This window comes from Trichoderma ghanense (genome assembly GCF_004382785.1).
Source record: "Trichoderma ghanense strain CCMA-1212 chromosome Unknown scaffold_0, whole genome shotgun sequence".
NCBI lineage: Eukaryota > Fungi > Ascomycota > Sordariomycetes > Hypocreales > Hypocreaceae > Trichoderma > Trichoderma ghanense.
This window is the reverse complement of record NW_027395663.1, coordinates 599,398-620,033: the sequence shown is the minus strand read 5'-3', so window position 1 is coordinate 620,033 and position 20,636 is coordinate 599,398. Positions and strand designations below refer to the sequence as shown.

Sequence of the window (20,636 nt, the reverse complement as noted above, 5' to 3'; positions counted from 1 at the left end):
ATGTGTAAGAGCAAACGTCTCACATGCACGGAACTATTGCCGCATACGATGCAGGTGGAAGCTTATCAGATGGTGCAGTCAGCGTGCGGGGAGAATCCCGATATCAGCCATCACGTGTCGTCATGGTGCATTTCTGTGAAACTCTCCATCTGGCAAGACTTCCCCTGAAGCGTTTAATCTGTTCAAGCGATCTTTATGAGTCTTTACAAAGAACGTTGTCAGCTCTATGATGCGGGTGCAAAACAATGGTCAACTCAAAATGATATGGAGAATTCGCTCATGCATCCGCTAGTTTCACTCGAAGCTGCAGTGGCTTCGAATCACATGCACCACCCAATTACAGTACCAATCATCAACTCAAAACTTTGGAAATCAGACCAGCAATTCATTGTATGGCGATTCATTACCATTCTTGGTTCTTATTTACTGTAGATATATACCAATACCCGACACTGCACCCAAAGGCGTCCAAGCTATTCATTGACACCTCATATAGACACGGATTGTCCCCCACGGCAGAAGCAACATCAGATCACACATATTCCCTTCCAGTAGAGAACCTCTCATGAGCATTGCATCGTTTCCTTTACATCGTCAAGGCGACGCCGTTCCTCGTCCAAAAGTCGCACCGCCGCTTCAAGCCCCAGTCAACAGGAATCATCTCCGCCTTTCCTCCCGTCTGGAACGTGAGCCGGCTCTGCGCCCCCTCCCCCCATTTCTGCCACTGCGGATATTGGCTGTTGGAAGAGGCACTTCTTCCATTAGGATCGTAGTACTTGATAAAGTTAAGCCAGTAGTGCTGCATCGTGGGCGAAGCAGCAGCATTAATCTGCCCATCCCGGTAACTCGCCGGCGCATCGTCGACGTAGTTTGCGCCCCAAAGGGCGTTCAGCTCAACCGTGTGAGGAACGCCCAGCCCAGAGGCCATCTGCTCGGGATCCTCGACGTTCCATCGATAGACCCAAGCGTCCTTGCCATGCGTCGTCACGACAGAGCTGATGTACATGCCGGGGCACATGTAACGGGCTTCCTGGTATACATTGCTGGCATGTCGCCAGTAGCAGCCAACAGCAGGGCAGCTCGCGTTGGGGTTGGGATACAGCTCGTTGATCTCGCCAAGCATCTCCAGCGTGAGAACAGGATACTGATCCAGCACATAGCCGTTGCTCTCCTGAAGCGTGGCGGTATCCTTAGGAGCAAACTTGGTCCCTCCGTTGCTATCGTCGCCGTAAATGGTAGGCACCCTGATAAATTTGCCCTGCTGAAAGACTCTGTATGTATAGTCCTGCACGAACTCGTTGTCGAGGGTAGGCAGCCACATGTAGTTTGGCGGCTTCGACGCTCCTGGAAGAGGGATGTTAAAGTTGCTCGTCTGAAGCTCTACGGCCGTCTTCTTGCGCATACAAGCGAGGCTGTCTTGCCCGACGCAGCCCACCCGGGTCGCAAACTGGGTATACATGTACTGCGACTGAGCCACAGAGAGAGTCGTTGCAAATGAGGGAGACTCGGCAATCGCAGCATGGAAAAGCCCTCGGTTGGTTCCGTTATTGGCCGTAAGATGATACGTCACACTCGCTGCACCAGCGCTGCTTCCTCCGAGGGTGACATGATCGGGATCGCCTCCGAACTGGGAAATGTGCTTCTGCACCCATTCCAGCACCTTGCGCTGATCGCGGAGGCCGTTGTTGGGCACGATCTTGTTGCTATCCGTCATGAAGCCGTACGGGCCAACGCGGTAGTTGAGACTCACAACCACAAGCTCGTAGCCGCTGTTGATGATGAGGCCGGAGGCATTGGTGTTGGGGTTCGAGTTGAGGTTGAAACCACCGCCCTGGATGTAGAGGAAGACAGGGAGCTTGGAGTGTACCGTGGCCCTGGTCGGGGCTTGCACATCCAGAAACAAGCAGTCCTCTGATGTGGATGCGTCTGTAGGCGAACGACCCGTTCCAAGACAGTACTTCCCATGCTACAGAGGCTGTGAGTAAGTCACGCAAGAAACATCCTCTGAATCAAGCACAACACTGACCGTGGTCGCATCTTGTGCGCCCGTTGTACGGAGAGGATCTTGAGGAGGCGCAAACCGCAGCTCACCCAATGGCGGAGCAGCATAACGAATGCCCAGCCATTGACTCACGCCATTTGGGAGTGCCTGTCCCTTGTAGACAGAGTATCCAACGTCCACAGTCTCTTGGACGGCTCCCACTACTGACAACAGCAGTGCGGGCACCAGAACGATTTGTGCCAGCATTGTATTTTGCCAGGCCGCGTGGGGTGAAGTTCACATTGGAAAGTTGACTTGCAGTGTGATGCTACCCCGTCTATATATACGTATGGGTGGCCGGTTACATGTAGTCTTTGTATGCTGATCCGGATCCGGACCATGCTCTGATGTCGACCACTCATATGAGGGTCACCAACCGGCCGAGTGCGCCTCCCGGTGTGTTCTCCCTGCATCTTGTCCGCATTCTCCCCGATCCCAGAAGGAAACGCTCCACACACAAGCCAAGACGGTGGTCGTATGGAGTAACATGGCCGGTATAAGTGTTTGCGGGGAACAGCCAAGATCTCTCTTTTGCGGGGAGAGATGATCTAAAGCGCGGGGAAGCTTGATCGATGGACAGGGTCTACGGATGAAGTCGGGGAAGCCCAGAGCATACAGGACAGGGACCATGTTGCGGAAGCACCCATAAGGAGGGCATTCGCTATTATCCAAAAGGAACAACCCAGAGTGAGACACTCGGATCCTTCAGCCTGACGCAGCACAAAACGGCCGCCGGCCTTCGGCCTTCTCCAACCCAGAGACCCGCTGCCGTCACCAACTCGCCTCCCAGTGGAGACAGAATCTCGAGTCTGTTGACTTTGGCCTCTCGCGAGATTCAGCGAGCATTGCCCCATTAGGCAGCTCCTCACTTGCCGCTTCCACAAATGCCGTATGTTGGCCGGAGGGTCACGAAGCGAGTCCGGGATTGCGCCTGGTTTGGGGGCATGGCTCGCTGACTTGCCGGTGTTGCTTAAAGGATAGGCTCTGAAGTTGTGCCTTTTGTTTGTCTTGCTGGAAACAAGGATGTAGGGAAACGGGCGTGGCAATTGACATTGGCGGTATTCGCATGTCGGGGGCACTGGAGTATGGCCGAGTACCGGTTCATTGCGTTGAACCACCCAAACTGGGACACGCATGCATAGTAACGCCTGGACGTAGGATTGGTTTTGATACAGAAAGCAGAGGTGGTTTTTCCTATCCAACCGCGTTTGATGCATAAAAAAGATGGGCCATGTCATATTGCTAAATGGTCTCTACCGCTGCCAATATACAACCGATCCACGGGTTTCGACGTTTTGAGAAACTGAGCAATCACATATTTCCTTGCTGCCACTTTGTTTTTTCACGGGGTTTACTGTAAGAGGACTTGATCGAGCTCTTTTAAATAGCGAGGTATACACCTCAAGTAGGCTCATTGGTGTCTCCGGGTGGACCAAGGGGGGAAGAACCTCAACGACCAGGACGAGGCATTCGTACGTAACGTCCAGACACCGAGATTTCCGAGACAAGAAGTCGCCCCCAGTACACCTCGTGGGTTGCAGTTGCAGTTTCGGCATGTCGCTGTAATAGCATAAGCTCTAGCTGTTCTCTGTTCCATCAAGATCTGCCGTGACACATACGTTCCCACGTAGCCTCGTATGTGTGATACGATCACTAGCTCTCTGATGAGCGATCAGAAAATGAAAAGCCTCTTCAAAACCTACTTACACATCAAAACAATAACACCAAGCTCCTCAAACCCTCTGAATCCCCTCCATCGACACGCTATACCGATCCGTCGAATCATGCGCAGGCCTATACAACAAGTAATCAAACACAGCCCTCTTCTCCGTCCCATTCACATCCGAGCAAGCAACCCCGACAAAAGACCCCGTGAAGCTCCCATGCGCCTGATGCCCACCGCACTCGTCCGAAACAATCGACGCATCCAGCACCGGCCCAATCTCCTGCAGCTCCTCCTCCCCCTCCCGCTGCTGCTCTTCGCCCTCTTCCGCCAGAACGGCGTAGTAAAACTGCAGCCTTTCGCCGCGGATCGTGGCCGCGAGCTTCACCTTTCCTTGCTGGGGAATCCGAACGTAATATGCACTCTCCCCAACATCTTGCAGCTTGCCGTTCGGCCACGATGCCTCAGACCGCAGGATCTGGACCTCGCGCTGACCGTCCGAGTGCGCTGACACGGCGAGGTAAAAGAAGTTGTATCGGGAGTAGTACAGCGTCAGGCCGGCGAACTGACGCTCGTCCTCGGGCGAAAAGTCAACCACTGTTTCGGCGTCAAAGGAGAAGTGCGTCTGTCTTCGAGCAACGAGGGACTGCTCGAACCAGGATCCAACCGACTCCCTTCCGGTGAGCACCAGCTTGCCGTTCTCAAACGAAAACAGCCTCTCCGGCTCGGGCGTCCGCAGCCATTGAAAGTCCTTATGAAGGCCGTCGTGGAACTCATACCGCTTCTCCTTCCAGTACGCCTCCTCATCCCGCACTCCCGGCACTTCGACGTCCAGCGACGGAACTGGACCGTTCTTGACGTACAGCCAGTCGTCTTCACCCCAGTAAGCCTCCTGCAGAGCCGTCTCTCGTCCCAAGACACATCTTCGCTTCTGCCCAATCGGCCGTCCGGCAAGATGCACAAGATACGTCTTCCCGTCCGCGGTCTCTACGACATCCGCGTGCCCAGCTCGCTGCAGTGCCGCAAACGGGTGGTCCTTGGAGGTCAAGATGTGCTGCTGCGGGTGAAGCTCATAAGGACCCCATATGCTCCGAGACCTTGCAAGCGCCGCAGCATGAGCATATCCCGTGCCTCCTTCAGCAGTCAGGAGATAATACCATCCATTCCTCTTATACAAATGAGGCCCCTCCACGAGCCCGAGTTCAGAGCCATGGAAGATAATCTTGCGAGGTCCGACGAGCTTGCCCTGCGCCGGATCAAACTCCTGCAGAGCAATGCCCGCAAACGTCCTCGGCCGCGCTCGGTGATCCTGCGTCATGTTGACGAACCACTTGCGGCCGTCATCGTCGTGGAACAGCGACGGATCGAACCCGGACGAGTTGGCGAAGACGGGATCGGACCAGGGGCCCTCAATCTTGGGCGCCGTGACAATGTAGTTGTGCGTGTCCTTGAACGAGCCGTCCTTGCGCTTCACGTCCGTGTACACGAGCCAGAACTTGTCGCCGTCATGCGTCAAGCACGGCGCCCAGACGCCGCAGCTGTCCGGCTCTCCTCGCAGATCAAGCTGGCTGCGGCGGCTCAGGGGACGGACCGCAAGCTCCCAGTTGGCCAGGTCTGTGGAATGATGAATTTGGACCCCTGGATACCACTCAAAGGTTGATGTGGCAATGTAGTAGTCCGGGCCGACTCTCACAATCGACGGGTCAGCGTTGAACCCTGGCAAGATGGGGTTGCGAACCAGTGGCATGGCGAAGTAACGCTCAATATCAGCTTGTCAATCTTTGTTCCTATAATTCCTATTATCCGGATCGCTTTTGTTTCTCACTCAGGTTCCCCTATAAGGTTTTCATAAAATGTTAAATCTGTGTTTTCTATTTCCTCTTTCTCATTTTCCTTTGCGAAATCGGCACTCACGAGGAGAACCATTTCCCCCAACTTAGCCGTGTGGAGAAGCCGCCCTGCAATCAGGCTGATTGTTGACAAGCACAGAAAACTCCGCATGAAAGCGGCGCTTCCCGCAGTCTTTTTTCGTTTGGAAACCCCTCTTGTTGATGATATACGAGGTGAAGCCAGTGCCGAAATGACTTGCCCCGAGGCTCTTGGCTGAGGAGAGAAACCCCACCTGATGAGGCTTAGATTTATCTGCGACTGCTGCTATGAGAAGAGCCCCATGGTAGTTGAGTAAGACGTACTTGGACGCAGTGCCAGAATAGTGCTCATGATAGTATATTGTTCCTGGGATCATAAGCTTATTTCGAAGCTTCTTCGCTCCACTTTGCTGGCTTGAGAAGTTCAATTTCGATACGCATTACACGCCTCCGATCCGCTTGGACGTTCCAATCCTATCACCATGAGACTTCGCGTCTACTGATGATAGCAAGGCAATATCTGGCGAGGCAAAAGATAAAGGAAAGAAAAGAAAAAGAAACACTCATCACTCCCTGCTCGCCAACTCAATAATCTCCTCATAGCTCCCCACCTTGGCAACCCTCCCATCCTCCACCCAAGCAATCCTATCCCTCTCCGGCCTCCACCTCCCCAGAACAACACTCAGCCTATGCGCCACAATAACAGCCGTATATCCCTCCCGGACAAACTCCCTCTCCAAAACACCGTAAATCAAGTCCTCCGTTTCCGAGTCCAGCGACGACGTAGCCTCATCCAACAGAAGAATCGGCTTGGGCGCATCAGCCCCGGGATAGTCCGACTCCGCAGCCAAAGCATATTTACGAACAATGGCACGAGCCACGGCGAGCAGCTGGCTCTGTCCCGATGACAGGGCGGGCAATGCGGAAAGTTGGCTGTTCAAGATGTCCGCTGCCGTGCCGCTCTTGCTCGAGAGCAAGGGCCAGATGCCGACCTTTTGCAGGGCCTCTTCGAGGACTTGATCCGAGACGATGGAATGGGGATCTAGGTTGAAACGCAGGGTAGCTTGCGGTATCAAGAACGGTTCCTGGGTAATTGTGATGAAGCATTTCCGCCGAACGACCGATCTAGGAGTACGAAGCAGGTCTTGTCCGTCCACCTTGAGCACGCCAGTGCCATCAATCAAGCGCAACAAAGCAGCAATGATTGTGCTCTTCCCACTGATTGAACTGTTAGCGACCAAGCAACAAGATTTCCGACCTGTAAGTTACTGACCTGCCAGTTCGACCGCAAATGACGAGCCTCTGACCAGCCTTGACGTCGATGTTGACGTCGTGCAAGATTTGATGCTCAGGACTGCTCCCGTCAGTTCTCATACATTCCATTTGCAAAATGAGGCATCAGGCACAGCACAACTCACCTATATCCCGCGTCGAGATGGGCGATTTGCGCTTCTCCCTTGGTAGGCCACCCAGCATACGTCGCGAGGTCCTCCTCTGGTCGATCCTCCTTGGGGGTATACCTCTCCACGTTTCGAAGTCGCGCAATCGCACCAAGGGACACCTCCAAAGACGCCCACGACTCGACCAACCTCACCAGGGTCGCGTTCGCAGCCAGAATGAGGTTGAGCGCAGCCCCGATGTCTCCTCCCGTCGTCGTCCCTCTCCATCGCACGGCGAGGACAATCAGCCCAATTGCAATGCCGTTGACGATCAAGTTGAGTACCAGGCTGAGCCACCGCTGGACACACATGAGCGTGTACCGCGGTCGGAGGGCCCAGTTGAGCGCCTCAACGTTCTTCTCTTCGGCTGCAAGTGACCAGCCGAAGGACCGTATCGTGACGGCACCTTCTGCCGTTTCCAAGAACCACTGGTAGAGTGAAGACTGGTACTCTAGTTCGAGGACGCGCAGTTGCCGGGAGGTCCGAAGGTAGATTCTCTGGATGAGATAGACGGCAACGACGCAGATGGGGAGGCAGACAGTGAGCCATCGCTGGATGTTGAGGATGAGCACAAGCTGAAATAGCATTTTGAACATTTCTACAACATCATGACCCAGGGTTAGTGATAATGTACACAACCAAGAGAATTCGCTTTTCTTACGAGTGGAAACCGTTATGAGCGCAAAGGGAAGCTGCCTGTCCACGTAGGATATGTCCTGGCTGAACCTGTAGCGTAGCTGGGTTAGGCTGTCTCAAAGAAAGATCAGAATGTCTCTCATACCTGTTCAAGATGATGCCAATATCCGTAGTGGAGAAGAACAAAAGCGGTGCACTAGATACGTTCAGTTCGAGCATTTCATCAAAGAGTGGTGTTGGCCATACCCAAATATCGTTCGAAGAAGAGACCTGTGCAGAAGAGCACCAGATCTCGGAGCTATCATTATGTTTGTACTCCTGTATACGGTCAGTAATCGTCAACACCCCTTCATTTACTCCCTGAGAACCCACCATGTGCTACCATTCGTTGCCACCCAAGCTAGGACAGCCAGCGCGATATAACCAGCCATGTAATAAGACGACTTATCCGGGGGCCCTTCCGTCCACCACTTCAGCAGGTACTGCGGGAAGAACATGCCAAACGAGTACGATGCCGTGCATATAAGCAGCATCACGACGTTGATGGTGCCGGCAGACTTGAGGTAATATGCTGTACACGCCATCAGATCAAGATTCGCCAAGCTGTTTTTTTGCGGGGATGCTTTTGGAACTTACAATAAAGGGAAAAGTCGCCAGTCTTTCGGTATAAATCTTCCTCAGCGTCCGTGGTCGACTGCGATTTTCCTTTCAGAGTCTTTGCAGCAGTAACCTCGGGCTTCTGCATTGCTTGTGCAAAGGTGAATTTTGTTAGTTCGGATACGGAAGACTTGAGCTCGTCCCATGATCCTCGTGTGGCAAGGCGACCCTTTTCGAGAACCAAGATCTCGTCTGCGACGTGGAAATGCTGGGCTTCGAGGCCGTTAGTCTCTGACAAACACCAGATGCGATGGATGAGTGGCTAACCAGAATTCGTGACTAGAAAGACGGCAGTATTGTTCTTTTTGAACCAGCCGTTTGGTCCAAGCAGATTGTCCACCACGGTATTTTCGGTGTTGCCGTCCAAAGCACTGAAAGGATCGTCCAACACCACGATATCGTGAAGAGAGTATACCAAGCGCGCGAGTGCCTGTAGGCATCGTCAACCATTGGACTATCAGTGAAAGGAAAGATAACATCTAGCTTACCAATCTCTGCCTTTGGCCTCCTGAAAGATTAATCCCCCGACTGCCAACAACAGTCTCATCCCCATCGGGGAAACCGGCCAAATCGTGATCAAGGCAGCAAGCACGAATAGCAGCATCACATCTCTCTTTGTCAATGACCGTCGAAAAGCCACCTACAATCTGCTTGACTGTCCCTGTCGGCAGCCAGGCTTGCTGGTCGCAATACCCGATAGACGCCGAAGAAACCGTAATCGTGCCCTCGGACGGCGCAATCTCGCCCAGTATCACCTTGGCGAGCGTCGATTTGCCGCTTCCAACGGGACCGGAGCAGGTCGTCACAGATCCCCGAGGAAGCACCAAGTTGATATTCTGCAAAAGAGTATCCTTTGCTGTCGGGGACGCTACAGTTACGCCGTCAAGACGCACAGCAGCGGCTGTCGGATGGGCTCTCGAGGCATCCGAGGACGGAGTTGTAACCCGGCGCGTGTCTGTTCGCGGCGGCTCAAGCAGATACGCTTGGATCCTCTCAAAGTTGGCCGAGGTTGCCACGGCATTGGGCACGATCGTCATGATCATGTTTGCGGGCTCCGTCACAAGTGCCAAGATGGCAACAGTCGTGAACGCGGTGCTGACATTCAGCTGGGAGCCTTGGAGACGAGCAACGGCAGCGTAGACCACGATGGTGGCCACAGGCGCAAAGATTCCAAGCGCATTCGCTAGTCGAGGGCAGTCAGTATATGTAGCGAGACAACATGACATGGGGAACTGAAGCCTACCGCTTGCGTTGTAAACGGCATTCATGAAGCGAACGTTCTTTGAAGCCTTGATCTCGTCTTCCCGCAGCTGATCGATGTAGCTCATGATCGCGCCCGACACGCCCAGAGCCTTGACGCTCTTCATCGATCCAAGGATCGAGCTCAGAACGGAAATGCGCCGCTGAGTAGCCATGTTCCAGCCTTTTTGTCGCACCCGGATGTTTTTCGCCACGTAACGGCTCACCTGCGAGCAAACTGCAGAAAGACGACTGTCATCAGGAGACCGTTGCGCCAAAGGACTTTACGCAGCAGGCCAACTTACAGATGATGATGATGAAAGGTAGAGGAGCAAGCCATTTCACTTGTCGAACAAGAAGAACTACGCCGAGGACGAGCTCAAACAGCTTGGCCCAGGCTTCGTGAACCATTCTTCCCGCTTCGACTGCGCCGTCCACGTCGGTGCTCATGATGGTGATCACTTTGCCCGTTTCGGCGGCGTGTGAGCCAATATTCAGCGCCTTGTTGTATATCAACGTCGTGAGGGATGCACGTGTCATCAGTTCAAGCCTGTTGGTCAGGTGGAAATATCTGGCGTGCGACAACTAGCCAATGTTTGTCAGTGCTTGTTCCATACAGCACAAGGAAAGTATCTCTCCTGATGCTCACAGTTTGGCCCAAGTAGACAAAGGCCGCCGCCACAACCAGCCAATACCCATCGCGAGCGTCGTCTCCCTGTGTGTATCCCTGGACAAATCGTACAGCCTTTTCGATAAGAATCGGCTGGCCGCATCTGAAGATAACCAGGCCCAGGCGGGGAAAGGTAGCAGCAAAGAAGGGTCCTGCAAGACACCGTAGCAAGACTTTCAGCAGCGTCAAAATCGATTCCGACTTGTTTGCTACGGCAGGTCAGAATTCTAACGGCTCTTGTGTCCTCAGACTCAGTGCCACCAAGTCAAACTTACATCTGTTCTCCCACGTCTCCAGAATCTTCCGTCGCAGGCCCTCCGCCTCCAGCCCACTGTCCAGAGGCGGCAGATGGCTCCCTCGAAGGATACTCCGGTTGCCCCGACTCAGAAGCCCATTGAGCCACCAGAAAAGTACAGAGCTGATCAACCCGGCCGTTTCTTCGGGAGACGCTCTGCCGTATTCGGATCTCAAGATGGATGTCTTGTCCTGGGACTCGAGAAGCAGCATCGCAGCTCGAGAGGCAACCTCGGCCACCAGCAACGCATGGTTTCTGCCGCCACTGCGAACATTGGAGAACCCGGGGTACGTCAATGCAAACGTGTCAAAGACGATTGTGAGCAAGAGATAGAGCACGATGAGATTCGACGGACGAATGGATCGCTTGTGCTCTGCGATTGACAGCCACACCAAGCCGACAGACGCAGCCAGCGCTGCGCTGCGCGAGACGATTCCCAGGCATTCTGTACGACCTTGTGAAAGAGCCAGAACCAGATCAGAGAGAAGAATCGCGGGCAAAGGCAACGCTACGAGCTGTTGTTGTTCGAGCACACAGGTCAGCGTTGGAACGACAAGGAACGCGTCGCGTGAGACGGAAAAGGTGCACATACGGGTTTCACCACAGCCAGCCAGTTGGGCTCTACTTTGATCTTTTCATGACGCAGAGCCCAGAGCCGATATGAACCGAGGAGAAGGAATGCGAGCGAAGTCGCCGAGGTCAGCGAGAGGAACAAGGCTTTCTCACCATCAGATGCCATTGTTTCCTATGCTTTCATGGTGAGCTGTCCTCTGTCCTGTGCACATGCAATACAGATGCGTCTTGAAGCGTGTCACGGGCAGAGGCTGTCTATATCTGCATACACATATACGTATATCGGTGTGTGTCTCGTATGCGCTTATCCAGGATGCATGGATTGATGACCGCTGTCTCACAAAAGTGCGGACGCGACAACTGATGCTTCCTATCAAATTCCACCCCGATCTGCCACACACAAGCCGTAGCGACGATTGCGTGCTGTTGGACCGTGTGTCCAAGGATCGCCTGTCTGTCAAATACGAGGCAGAAGCGCCTACCAATGTTTCGTTTATGCACAACCTAAGCCCCATCGGTGCGGCCACTTCGAGGATCCGTTATCAAATGTAACCGTTGTCTTTGCTGTTGGGCCTGGACCATGAGCAGAGACATATTGTTCCATCAATTGGAGGTTTTCGGCAAACTAGCCCGCGTTCAGCAGTCACTGACGACGTTTGCGGTCACTATGAATAGACGAACACGGCAGCAACAGGGAAATCCTGTGGACAACATGGAGACAGGGAACGGGTGTATGCAGAGAGTTTGAACTCATTGTTCATGTCTGTATTGACGAGGGTATCAAATAGTAGGTACCATTTTGTTCTAACACACCAACGCCGGCAACTGCAACAACACCTGGAAACGAAGAGAAGAGAAAGGAAGAAGAAGAAGAAGAAGAATAACAGCCGTCATATGCACACCGAAATAGCCTCAGCAGCTCAGTTGATCCCAAAAGCCTCCTTCGCCTTGTTCCAGTACGCCAGGCGGTCGTCCGTGACCGCCGCGCCAACACACGCCATGTACTTTGCGAAGCCATCGTCGGGGTTCGCATCGAGAGCATCCTTGACAGACGCATCGCAGTACGTCTTGTAGTACCAGGCGCCGCTGGCAAAGTTGTACTCGTCGGGCTGGACCAGGGCCAGGATCTGGTTGAGGGCGTCGTCGGCCAGGCCGTCGACGGTGCTGAACTGGGCCACCTTGTCCTTGAGGCTGGGGATGCTCATGGCGTACGCCAGGTTGAACTGTGCCATCTGCATGTTGGCGGTGCCCTGGCCAGCGCGGCCGGGAGAGACGTTGTGCTTGTACTTGAACTCGACCGACTCAAAGGCCATGAGGGAGACGATGGCGGCCATCTCGGGCGTGGTGTAGATTTCGTAGTCGGACATGCTCTTGGCGATGAAGGGCGCCGCCTGCTCGGCCGTGCGGCACTCGCTCTCGGGCGACGTGTCGGCGCAGGACGTGGCCGACGTGGCGATCTTCTGGATGATCGGGACGGCGGGCAGCTGGGCGGCGGCGAGGGAGGCGAGGCCCAGGACGATGGAAGCAGTTGAGAAGTGCATGATGGAAGGAGTTGTTGGGGTTGTGATTGGGTGTGAGTTGAGTATGTGCGTGGATGCGAGGGTATATGTGCGTTTGCCTTTGTCGGTAGATGTGTGTATGCAACGAACAGGTTCTCTTCCGGAAGAGAGCGCAACAGGAGGACACCAGGTCTTTGTGAAAGAATCAAGACTGTTCGGAAACTGGGATAATGAAAGGACAGGTCGAGAAGGCGAAAATAAGGAGTGATGCAGTGCCAGCCAGCGACGCAGGGGGGGAAAAGGGAATGAACGCTTGTCAGAAGGAAATCATGAGGGATGCCATCGTCAAGTCAGGCCCAGTCCCTTTTGTATATTCGCTCCCTCCTCATTCACCAGCCAGACAATAGAACGAGGGGCCGTGAATCATGCTCGCCAGGGGAGGAAGGGCGAAGAGTTACATGGGCAGGGCAGGCGAACAAATCGGCCTCGAAACACACGAGCTTGGGCGGAGGTCGGCATTGATTGGGCGGCCAAAATGCACCCAACAGCAATCTTTCGCATCTCTTTTGCCCCCCTGGCCAACCAAAAGCGCTCACAGGCACCATTTCACGATCGGCTTCCCAGCAGCTTGTCCACTTTCACGCGCCGCTAGAGGGAAACAAATGGACAGGGGTAGGCCGGGCAGCGTCCAATCGCAGCCGAGAAGCGCAGAGGGAACAGTCTCTTGAAACATGCAGAGCTGAGCTGTGAAACGCCAGGAGGGCGCTAACATGTCAAAGAGGACTGACCATGCAAGGGACGTTGAATGTGTGGAGTGCGAGTACGGGCGTGGAGGAGGAGGGGGGGATCAAGGGGGAAAGCGTCGTGATAGTTACACACAAGGGCTGCAGTCACTCGGGAGCACATTGTGAGAATGACTCCGGCGGCTGAGCCTGAAGCGCTGGAGGCAGGGATTGATTGGGCTTGATCTTATGGAATTCGAATAGGTTTATGGCGTGCCTCAGCAGCCGTCTGTGGAGGAGTTTGCATTTTAATGTTGGCCGTTGCATTCACAGACGAGGCTCGGATGTGGTGGTGATGGTGCCAGAATTTGTTGGACACATGCGAGCTTATGGGCAAGCATCCGCACCGTTTCGTTTCGTTCTTTTGCCACCCTAGTTTGGCACATCAGGTGAATGGCATTCTCGCTGCTTGATATCACGCAGTGCTCGTATGCTGACGCTGAATAGTAGAGCCTCATGTGTTCATTGTATCATAATAGCCCCCAGCATCTGAACAGCTCGTCTCTGCCTGCTGCGGCTTTGGGGGCCTCTGGCCGGCATTCATTCATTTCACCTGGCTGAGGACATCTCAAATTTGCCATGCCACGGTCGTGTGCGTTATTTCCAGTCGAAGCTCGATGGATCCAATCCTCTGTTCTCCTTCCACTTCGTGCTTCGCTTTCACAGTAGATTGAGAGATGACGATCGACAACAGCTATAATGCGAGGATATATATATGGCATCTGCAGGGTCATTACAGCATCAGACCGCATGAGATGCCATATACGACTTACCCCAGTCCCACAGACAGATCCCCGTGTGAGGCCATCTTGGCGACCCTGATGGCGAGCCGACGAGCCGCAAAGCATCAACTCAGCTGGCCACAGGACGAGGACATTGTGCCGAGGCCAAGCCTGAGGCCTGACCTAACGCTCCAGATCCATCTACTCAAACTCCGTAACTGCTGACACGTGGGTACCCTACATACACGTAAGTAGTATCCTGCACATCATCAGATGAACGAGAGATGTAAGGCTAGTCAGCGGCTTTTTGATAGAGCTCAGACTTGTCCGCCAATTAGGAAGCACTCGATTGTTTGACAAGCAAAGCTCACTCAGATCATTGATGTCACGCATGCCACAGACCGCGACAGAACAATCTTATCCCGTCCTATGGCCCTAGATCTGGCATCACGAGTCAAATGGGCGAATGGTTTAGTGGTATAATTTTCCCTTAGCATGGCGCAGCCTCCGAGTTGCCACACGCTTGGGAAAGGTCCAGGGTTCGATTCCCTGTTCGTCCATACGTGATATCTTTTTGATTTCTTTTTTTTTTTTTACTACTTGTCTCTTCTCTCTCATGCAATCAAACGTTGCTTGACAGAGAAGTTGAAGCCTTCTATGTGAATGACATGTAGAGTGAGGTAACTGATGCAGAGAGCGTTGAACCATCATCCGGATTCAAGCCCCAAGTCCGACACAAATAAAGAGAAGGGTGAGTCCATACCCAATAACACACATGATAATATACACTTGTTGTACACATTGGCATCTATATCAAACAATATCCATACGCCATCTTTTCCCAGCCTTCAAAACCAGCCCTCAAAAGAGCCCAGCTCTGGCCATCACCGCACAGAGTCCGCCCAGTGCCCTTCACCTCCCCCTCTTCCGGTCCAGCATCTCCTGGATGTCCCCCTTCCCCTTGCCCTTCTCCCCCGCGCCCCCCTCGGGCGCAAAGCTCGTCGCAACCTCCATCTCGACGGCGCCCTGCCTGCGCAGCTCCTCCAGCCTCCTCTTCTTCTGCACGTCCGCCACGCGCCACTGCTTAAAGTACTTGACCCAGGCGGCGGCGCAGTCGCGCTCAAAGTCGGCCGACTGCTGCGGGCACGCCTTGGCCGCCGCCGAGGCGTCCTTGTTGGCGTCGACGATGTTGTGCGCGTCCAGGCACGCAAAGTAGGCGTCCCGCGCGGCCCAGCAGACGGTGCGCTCCTGGCGGTTGGGGATGGCGGTGCCGCTGCGGATGGCGTCGGCGCGGGTGTCTCCGGAGAACGGCCACCAGCCCATGCTTGCTTCGGTATGTGGTGGATTTGATATGAGGTTTCGTGTGATGAAGATGTCAAGCAGATGTGACTGCAAGGCACTTTCGGTAGGGGGGATACTGAGGTCGAGGCTGCACCTTGTTGCTCTTATGAGAGGGGCACAGAGTGAGAGTATCGATCACTATCGTGTTGCCGCGACTCGACTTCTCATGCAGTTGTCCAGCAATGAATGCCCATCAATCACTCGCCAGTGACTTTCAATCGCGACAATCTCAACTCGTAAAAGACGCAAAGGTGTGAGTCGTCGAGCTGCGCGAATCCGTACAGTATAAAGTGAAGAACTCCCGGCGCTCTCACTAGAGCCGCAACTGCAATGAAAGTATGACGACGAAAAGGCCGGCAGAATCCCGCGGGCGGTCAGGCGCAACACGTTCCGATGCGGCCTAGCGCAGGTTTCTCATCTGCGTGCAGCCAAGCTGTCACCTGGACCGGCGTATCATCATATCCGCTACTAATCCGTCACCATTTTACTCCTTCTCACCAAATCCACCATCGTCAGCAGCTGCATCTGCCTCTTCTCTCTCCGCGCCAGCCGGCAGATGCGCGTCTCGTATTTGCGTTTCTTCCACCATCAGCTGCGATCCCGACACCTCTCCCCATTCGCGACGACTACCATGGACTAGAAGCAGCGATCCCCGAACCGATGCATAACGCAAACCCTTGGTCGCTTCATCCCATCCAATCCGCATCTCCAAGCACCTACAGATAGAACCTCACTCGACCATCACCTCCTCGCGACAGGCGCCCCCTCCCCTCCACCTGTCCTCAAAAACCACCGCTCTCCCCAGCAAGAACCACCGCCCAAAAAAACAACACCACAATGGCTCGTCGCCGCAGGCCCCCTCGCGCCGGCGCCCTCTCCGAACTACAGCCTCTCAAAATCGCCGCCCAGATCGCGACGCTTCAAGCCCTCTACTACTTCGCCGCCCTCGTCCTCATGCTCTTCACCACTCTCGTCGCCGGCATGCCCTTTAGCTTCGACCTCATCCTCACATGGGACCGCGTGCGCGGCGACACGACGCAAGGATGGCTCATGGCCTTTGTATGGCTCCTCGACGGAGGCTTCTGCATGTACGTTCTAACAACCCCCCCTCGTATCCCCTCCTCAAATTCGCATCGCGGTTCTTCAGCTGACCCAGGCCCATGTCCCCTTCGTAAATCCAGGTCCGTCGCCATCGTCATCCTCATCGCGCGCAGCAAACTCGTCCCCGACTTCGCCCTCACCATCCACTTCCTCCACCTCCTCCTCACGACCCTCTACACCCGCTCCCTCCCCCGCAACTCCATGTGGTGGCTCACCATGGTCGCCTCCTCCGCCGCCGCCGTCGGCCTCGGCATGTGGGGGTGCCGCTACCGCGAGCTCCAGCCCGTCTTCTTCCTCGGCGGCAGGATCCTCGGCTCGGGCACGTCGTCGGGCGGCGGCTCCTCCTCCAACAGGAGCGCTGCTGCTGCTGCTGCTGCTGCCGCCAGGGACGGCGGTGCGCTGCCTCCTGACCTGGAGGATGGGCTGGGCGGGTCCAGTTCCGCGGGGGAGTATGAGATGAGCAGGATCAAGACTTCGACATAGAGCATGTTTCGGAATCAGCAAAGAGGTATACATATATATAGACGGGTTACAAGATCAATACGGGGGTAATAATCTTGACATGTATAATAGCTTGTATGCAACAGAAACAGCGTGCATTTCTCGGGCGTTTGCGTTTACTGGGACGTATAAAGGCGCCATATATGAAAATATATAATAGACAGCATTCCATCTAACAAGGAGCATGAGAGCATCATATCGCACCTGAGTACATCCATGAACGAACCTGAAGCGAAGACGTAGAGTACATCCTCAGAGTCATCCATCACGTTACTCATATTCGACCACGGACAAGAACCACGTCAATGCTACCAGGACTACCTACTACTACACTACAATCTCTTTCACACAACCATCTGCAACGCTACCTGCCTCCCCGTATATACACAGTAAACACACAAGTGAACAAGACAAAGACACACAAAAACTCTCATATCGCAATGCCCAAGCTTCGCAAACTAAAAACTAAAGTTGACAGAGAAGTAAAGAACGCCTCCCATATATACTATACAGCCAACTCTCATAGCATGTTTAATTCAGTTCCCCTTCGTCCCCGATCTCACTCCCCGCTAATGCTATTTTCCCTTCTGGTATCATCTTTCTACAACTCATCTTCCAAAACTCCACCTTTTTCCCGTAAATGTATAAACGAGCTCTTCTCAGTGTCAGCTCATCCTCCCCCGCAGGGCGTCCACCTCCCTCTGCAGCGACTCGAGATCGGCCAGAATGTCCACAGTCTGACCAGCATACTGCGCGTCCCCCAGATCCCCAAACTCGTCCGCAGACGACCTCGGTTTCCGGGCAGAGTCGAGGCTCGCCCGCGCAGACTGTCCATCCGCGCTGCTCTGGCTGCTGCCTCTTATCCTCGAAGGCGGGGGAGGGGGGGCCACCACATCTCGTGGCTTGATCTCAGCCACGACTCGCCGATGAGAAGAGGATTCCAGGCCGTAAAAGCTCTGAGGTCGGCGGGTGGACGCATTGCGCGTGGGGGGCGGAGGAGGCGCCATCGGTCTGGATGCCGATTCCGACGATGTCCTCGGCGTGTCCGTGTCGGGAGGGTGAATGAGGGTAGATGACTGCGGCGTGGCTGGGTGTCTTGATCCCGAGGTCGTTCTCCGGGGCGGCGGGGGAGCCGGCGCATGGGCGCTGTGCCGGACGCTGTTGGATCTGGACGAGATCGAGTCCATCGATGAGCGTGGAGGCGGGTCGTTTTCCTGCCCATCAGGGCTAGTTGTTTTGGCATCGCTTCGCGGCTGCCTTCTCGGTGGCGGGACTGGGACAGGCTTCTTGACATTGCTCGCCGGGGGCGATACGGGGGTGTCGATATGCTCCGGGCTAGCTGTGAGAGCGGGCGGGTGTGTGTCCATCTGAACAACTTCGTCCTCTACCGAGGCCGTTGAGCTGCTGCTGGCCGAGCTTCCGCTGCTGGCCGAGCTCTCTCGAGACAGCGGTGGTCGTGATGGCAAGATCGGGTGTGCCACCGGTTCAGCCGGTTTCTCCTTGGGGCTGGTGACGGCACTCTCGGTACCGGTGGCGCTCTGCGCTGGCACGGGCTTAATCACCTTGCCGTGCCGCGAGCTCGGAGGCGGCGGAGGAGCCTTCTTCTCCTTGTGAGCAGACACAGTCGTCGAGGCCTCCCGTGCCGGCGGAGGCATAGATACTGGCCTAGGGCGGTCCGTCGGTTCGTGTTCGAATGAGTCCGTAGGGAGTGGAGAGCTGGGCGGACTCGCCGCCCCCGTCATCAGCAGCCGCTTGAAAGAATCGACGTTGAGTGACCGCCTCGCCGTTTGCGCCGCCTTGAGCACCTCGCCCTCCTCTCTCGCGTCTTCCTTGGAATCCCCCGAATCGGCAGCCTCCTGCGGCTTCTTCTTGCTAAATGGATTGGCCACCGCATTCACCGGCCTCTGCGACTCCACAGCCATCAACGGCGACCGCACCGGCGGAGCAGCCGGCTGAGAGGGCGAGTCAGCGGCAACAGCAGCAGCAGACGCATCGTCCCAGTCGTTATCGACATTGTTGAAGGGATCCTGCTCCGGAACATACGCCGGGGCGGCGGCCGAGCCAAAGTAGCTAGTCGTCCATTCCGGCGACTCGGGCGTCCGCGGGGGCGGCGACAGCACGCGGACCTTCTTGACGACCTTTGCCTTGTTTGCGTCGACGGCTGGGCTCTGCGCGGCCGCGGGGGGCACGTTCTCGTCGCGGAACGTCGTCGTCGGGGGCGAGAACAGCTGGACGGCGTCCACGGAGGAGGGCATCGGGGGGAAGCGGTTCTCGGGGTGCTGCGTCGCACTCTTGCGGAACGGGTTCGACGACGAGGCCATCGTGACGGTTGCGCAGGGGAGAGAAGAGGCAGGCCCCGGTCCAAGCAGGTATATCTGTTATTCTTCCGTAGGTATGTGATATCGTTGGGTTGAGTGCTATAGACTTGTAGATGGGATGTGAGCTGATCCTCTGATTCCCTTCGGTCACGACAGGAAGACAGAGGGCCGGCCCGCCATCATTCCTTCCAGCGCCGACGTAAAGAAAGAAGAAGGAGGCAAAACACACAAAGTCCGAGCGTCCTTCCTCTTGACAGAGATATGCATCCAAAAGCAGATGCAAGTCAGACCTTGCCTGGCTAAATCAATCGGCGTGTGGCCAGGGAGCCAAACAGACGGACCATGAAAAGAGATGTTGCGTCTCTTTCGGAAGAATCGGTTAGACTCCCACCCCCTGCGAAGGAGGTAAAAAGGAACATTGGAAGCTACAGGAAGGTACGCCGAGGGAGGTGCTGCAGCTACAAGGCGTTCTCACTGAGGGGTGCCCCCGGGCCGCGTTAGCGAGATACCTGCTGTCGAGCGTCCAGCGCAGGCACTTGATGCCGCTCACAGGCACGGCAGGCATGTACCGCCCCATCGCAGCCCTGCCAACATGGCAGAGGTGCCTCAGGGAGCGTGCACGGGCCAGGCAGCTGTCGTCGGCAGGTACCGCGCTTGTTCACTGGACGGTACCTTGGCAGCACCGGCGATGGCGGGATGCGCTGACGAGATTCGCTGACGGGGGCCGCAAAGAGTCTGGTGACGCAGCAAGAGGAATAATAAGGGGAGCAGAATCACAGAGTCGAGTTGAGTACCATCAATAGACTCAAGGGGAAGGGAAACGGAGATATGAAGCGGGTTATACGGCAGCCAAACTGATATAGAGCACCATAGGTACATGTAGATGATGGTACGTTCCCCTTGTACCCGGCACCACCCAACTGCACGCCCACGCTGTCCTGCGTCTACGTGGCAAGCCAAGCCGCAGGAACACCATAGCTCCCAGCCAAGCTTCTACTGTATAGGTACTAGGTACTAGGTAAGGTAGGTAGGCAGGTAAGTGTAAGTATAACTGGGAAATACTGTAGCACCAGCTCATGGACTGCAAGACGCCGCGAGCTGGGGGAAAAGCTCGGTGGCGGGCGATGCATGTACACACAGAACAAGCCCAGCGCTGTATTCCCCGGCGGCAGGCGCAAGTAACTGTACATGCAGCGCCTCATCCCTCCCCCGGAACCCCTTGCGGCAACGTCATGGTGACCAACCAAGACGAGGCTGAGCGCCACACAACTGGGGGACGACATGGACGGAG

At 55.2% G+C, this 20,636-nt stretch overlaps 8 protein-coding genes across 8 annotated transcripts; 1 reads left to right on the top strand and 7 right to left on the bottom strand.

The window, feature by feature from the left end:
• Positions 1-586: 586 nt before the first annotated feature.
• Positions 587-2,248, bottom strand: CCMA1212_000219 (Acetylcholinesterase; the record flags this gene model as incomplete). The annotated part of the gene is made up of 2 exons (XM_073697697.1): positions 587-1,966; positions 2,027-2,248. 2 exons carry the CDS (start codon positions 2,246-2,248, stop codon positions 587-589), a joined length of 1,602 nt encoding a protein of 533 aa, XP_073563104.1.
• Positions 2,249-3,774: 1,526 nt separating this feature from the next.
• Positions 3,775-5,451, bottom strand: CCMA1212_000218 (Beta-xylosidase; the record flags this gene model as incomplete). Its single annotated transcript, XM_073697696.1, has 1 exon — positions 3,775-5,451. The coding sequence occupies one exon, from the start codon at positions 5,449-5,451 to the stop codon at positions 3,775-3,777; it is 1,677 nt and encodes a 558-aa protein (XP_073563105.1).
• A 687-nt stretch (positions 5,452-6,138) lies between these two features.
• On the bottom strand, positions 6,139-11,247 carry CCMA1212_000217 (Metal resistance protein YCF1; the record flags this gene model as incomplete). Its single annotated transcript, XM_073697695.1, has 15 exons — positions 6,139-6,790; positions 6,846-6,926; positions 6,991-7,609; positions 7,673-7,731; positions 7,793-7,843; positions 7,894-7,965; positions 8,020-8,218; positions 8,284-8,517; positions 8,572-8,734; positions 8,793-9,487; positions 9,548-9,781; positions 9,849-10,128; positions 10,193-10,422; positions 10,489-11,023; positions 11,101-11,247. 15 exons carry the CDS (start codon positions 11,245-11,247, stop codon positions 6,139-6,141), a joined length of 4,251 nt encoding a protein of 1,416 aa, XP_073563103.1.
• Positions 11,248-12,001: 754 nt separating this feature from the next.
• CCMA1212_000216 (uncharacterized protein) lies at positions 12,002-12,622 on the bottom strand (the record flags this gene model as incomplete). Its single annotated transcript, XM_073697694.1, has 1 exon — positions 12,002-12,622. The coding sequence occupies one exon, from the start codon at positions 12,620-12,622 to the stop codon at positions 12,002-12,004; it is 621 nt and encodes a 206-aa protein (XP_073563807.1).
• Positions 12,623-13,832: 1,210 nt separating this feature from the next.
• CCMA1212_000215 (uncharacterized protein) lies at positions 13,833-14,114 on the bottom strand (the record flags this gene model as incomplete). Its single annotated transcript, XM_073697693.1, has 1 exon — positions 13,833-14,114. One exon carries the CDS (start codon positions 14,112-14,114, stop codon positions 13,833-13,835), a length of 282 nt encoding a protein of 93 aa, XP_073563806.1.
• An 882-nt stretch (positions 14,115-14,996) lies between these two features.
• On the bottom strand, positions 14,997-15,407 carry CCMA1212_000213 (Cytochrome c oxidase subunit 6B-like protein; the record flags this gene model as incomplete). The annotated part of the gene is made up of 1 exon (XM_073697692.1): positions 14,997-15,407. One exon carries the CDS (start codon positions 15,405-15,407, stop codon positions 14,997-14,999), a length of 411 nt encoding a protein of 136 aa, XP_073563101.1.
• Positions 15,408-16,262: 855 nt separating this feature from the next.
• CCMA1212_000212 (Protein SYS1) lies at positions 16,263-17,009 on the top strand (the record flags this gene model as incomplete). Its single annotated transcript, XM_073697691.1, has 1 exon — positions 16,263-17,009. The coding sequence occupies one exon, from the start codon at positions 16,263-16,265 to the stop codon at positions 17,007-17,009; it is 747 nt and encodes a 248-aa protein (XP_073563102.1).
• Positions 17,010-17,692: 683 nt separating this feature from the next.
• On the bottom strand, positions 17,693-19,348 carry CCMA1212_000211 (uncharacterized protein; the record flags this gene model as incomplete). Its single annotated transcript, XM_073697690.1, has 1 exon — positions 17,693-19,348. One exon carries the CDS (start codon positions 19,346-19,348, stop codon positions 17,693-17,695), a length of 1,656 nt encoding a protein of 551 aa, XP_073563100.1.
• Positions 19,349-20,636: the final 1,288 nt, after the last annotated feature.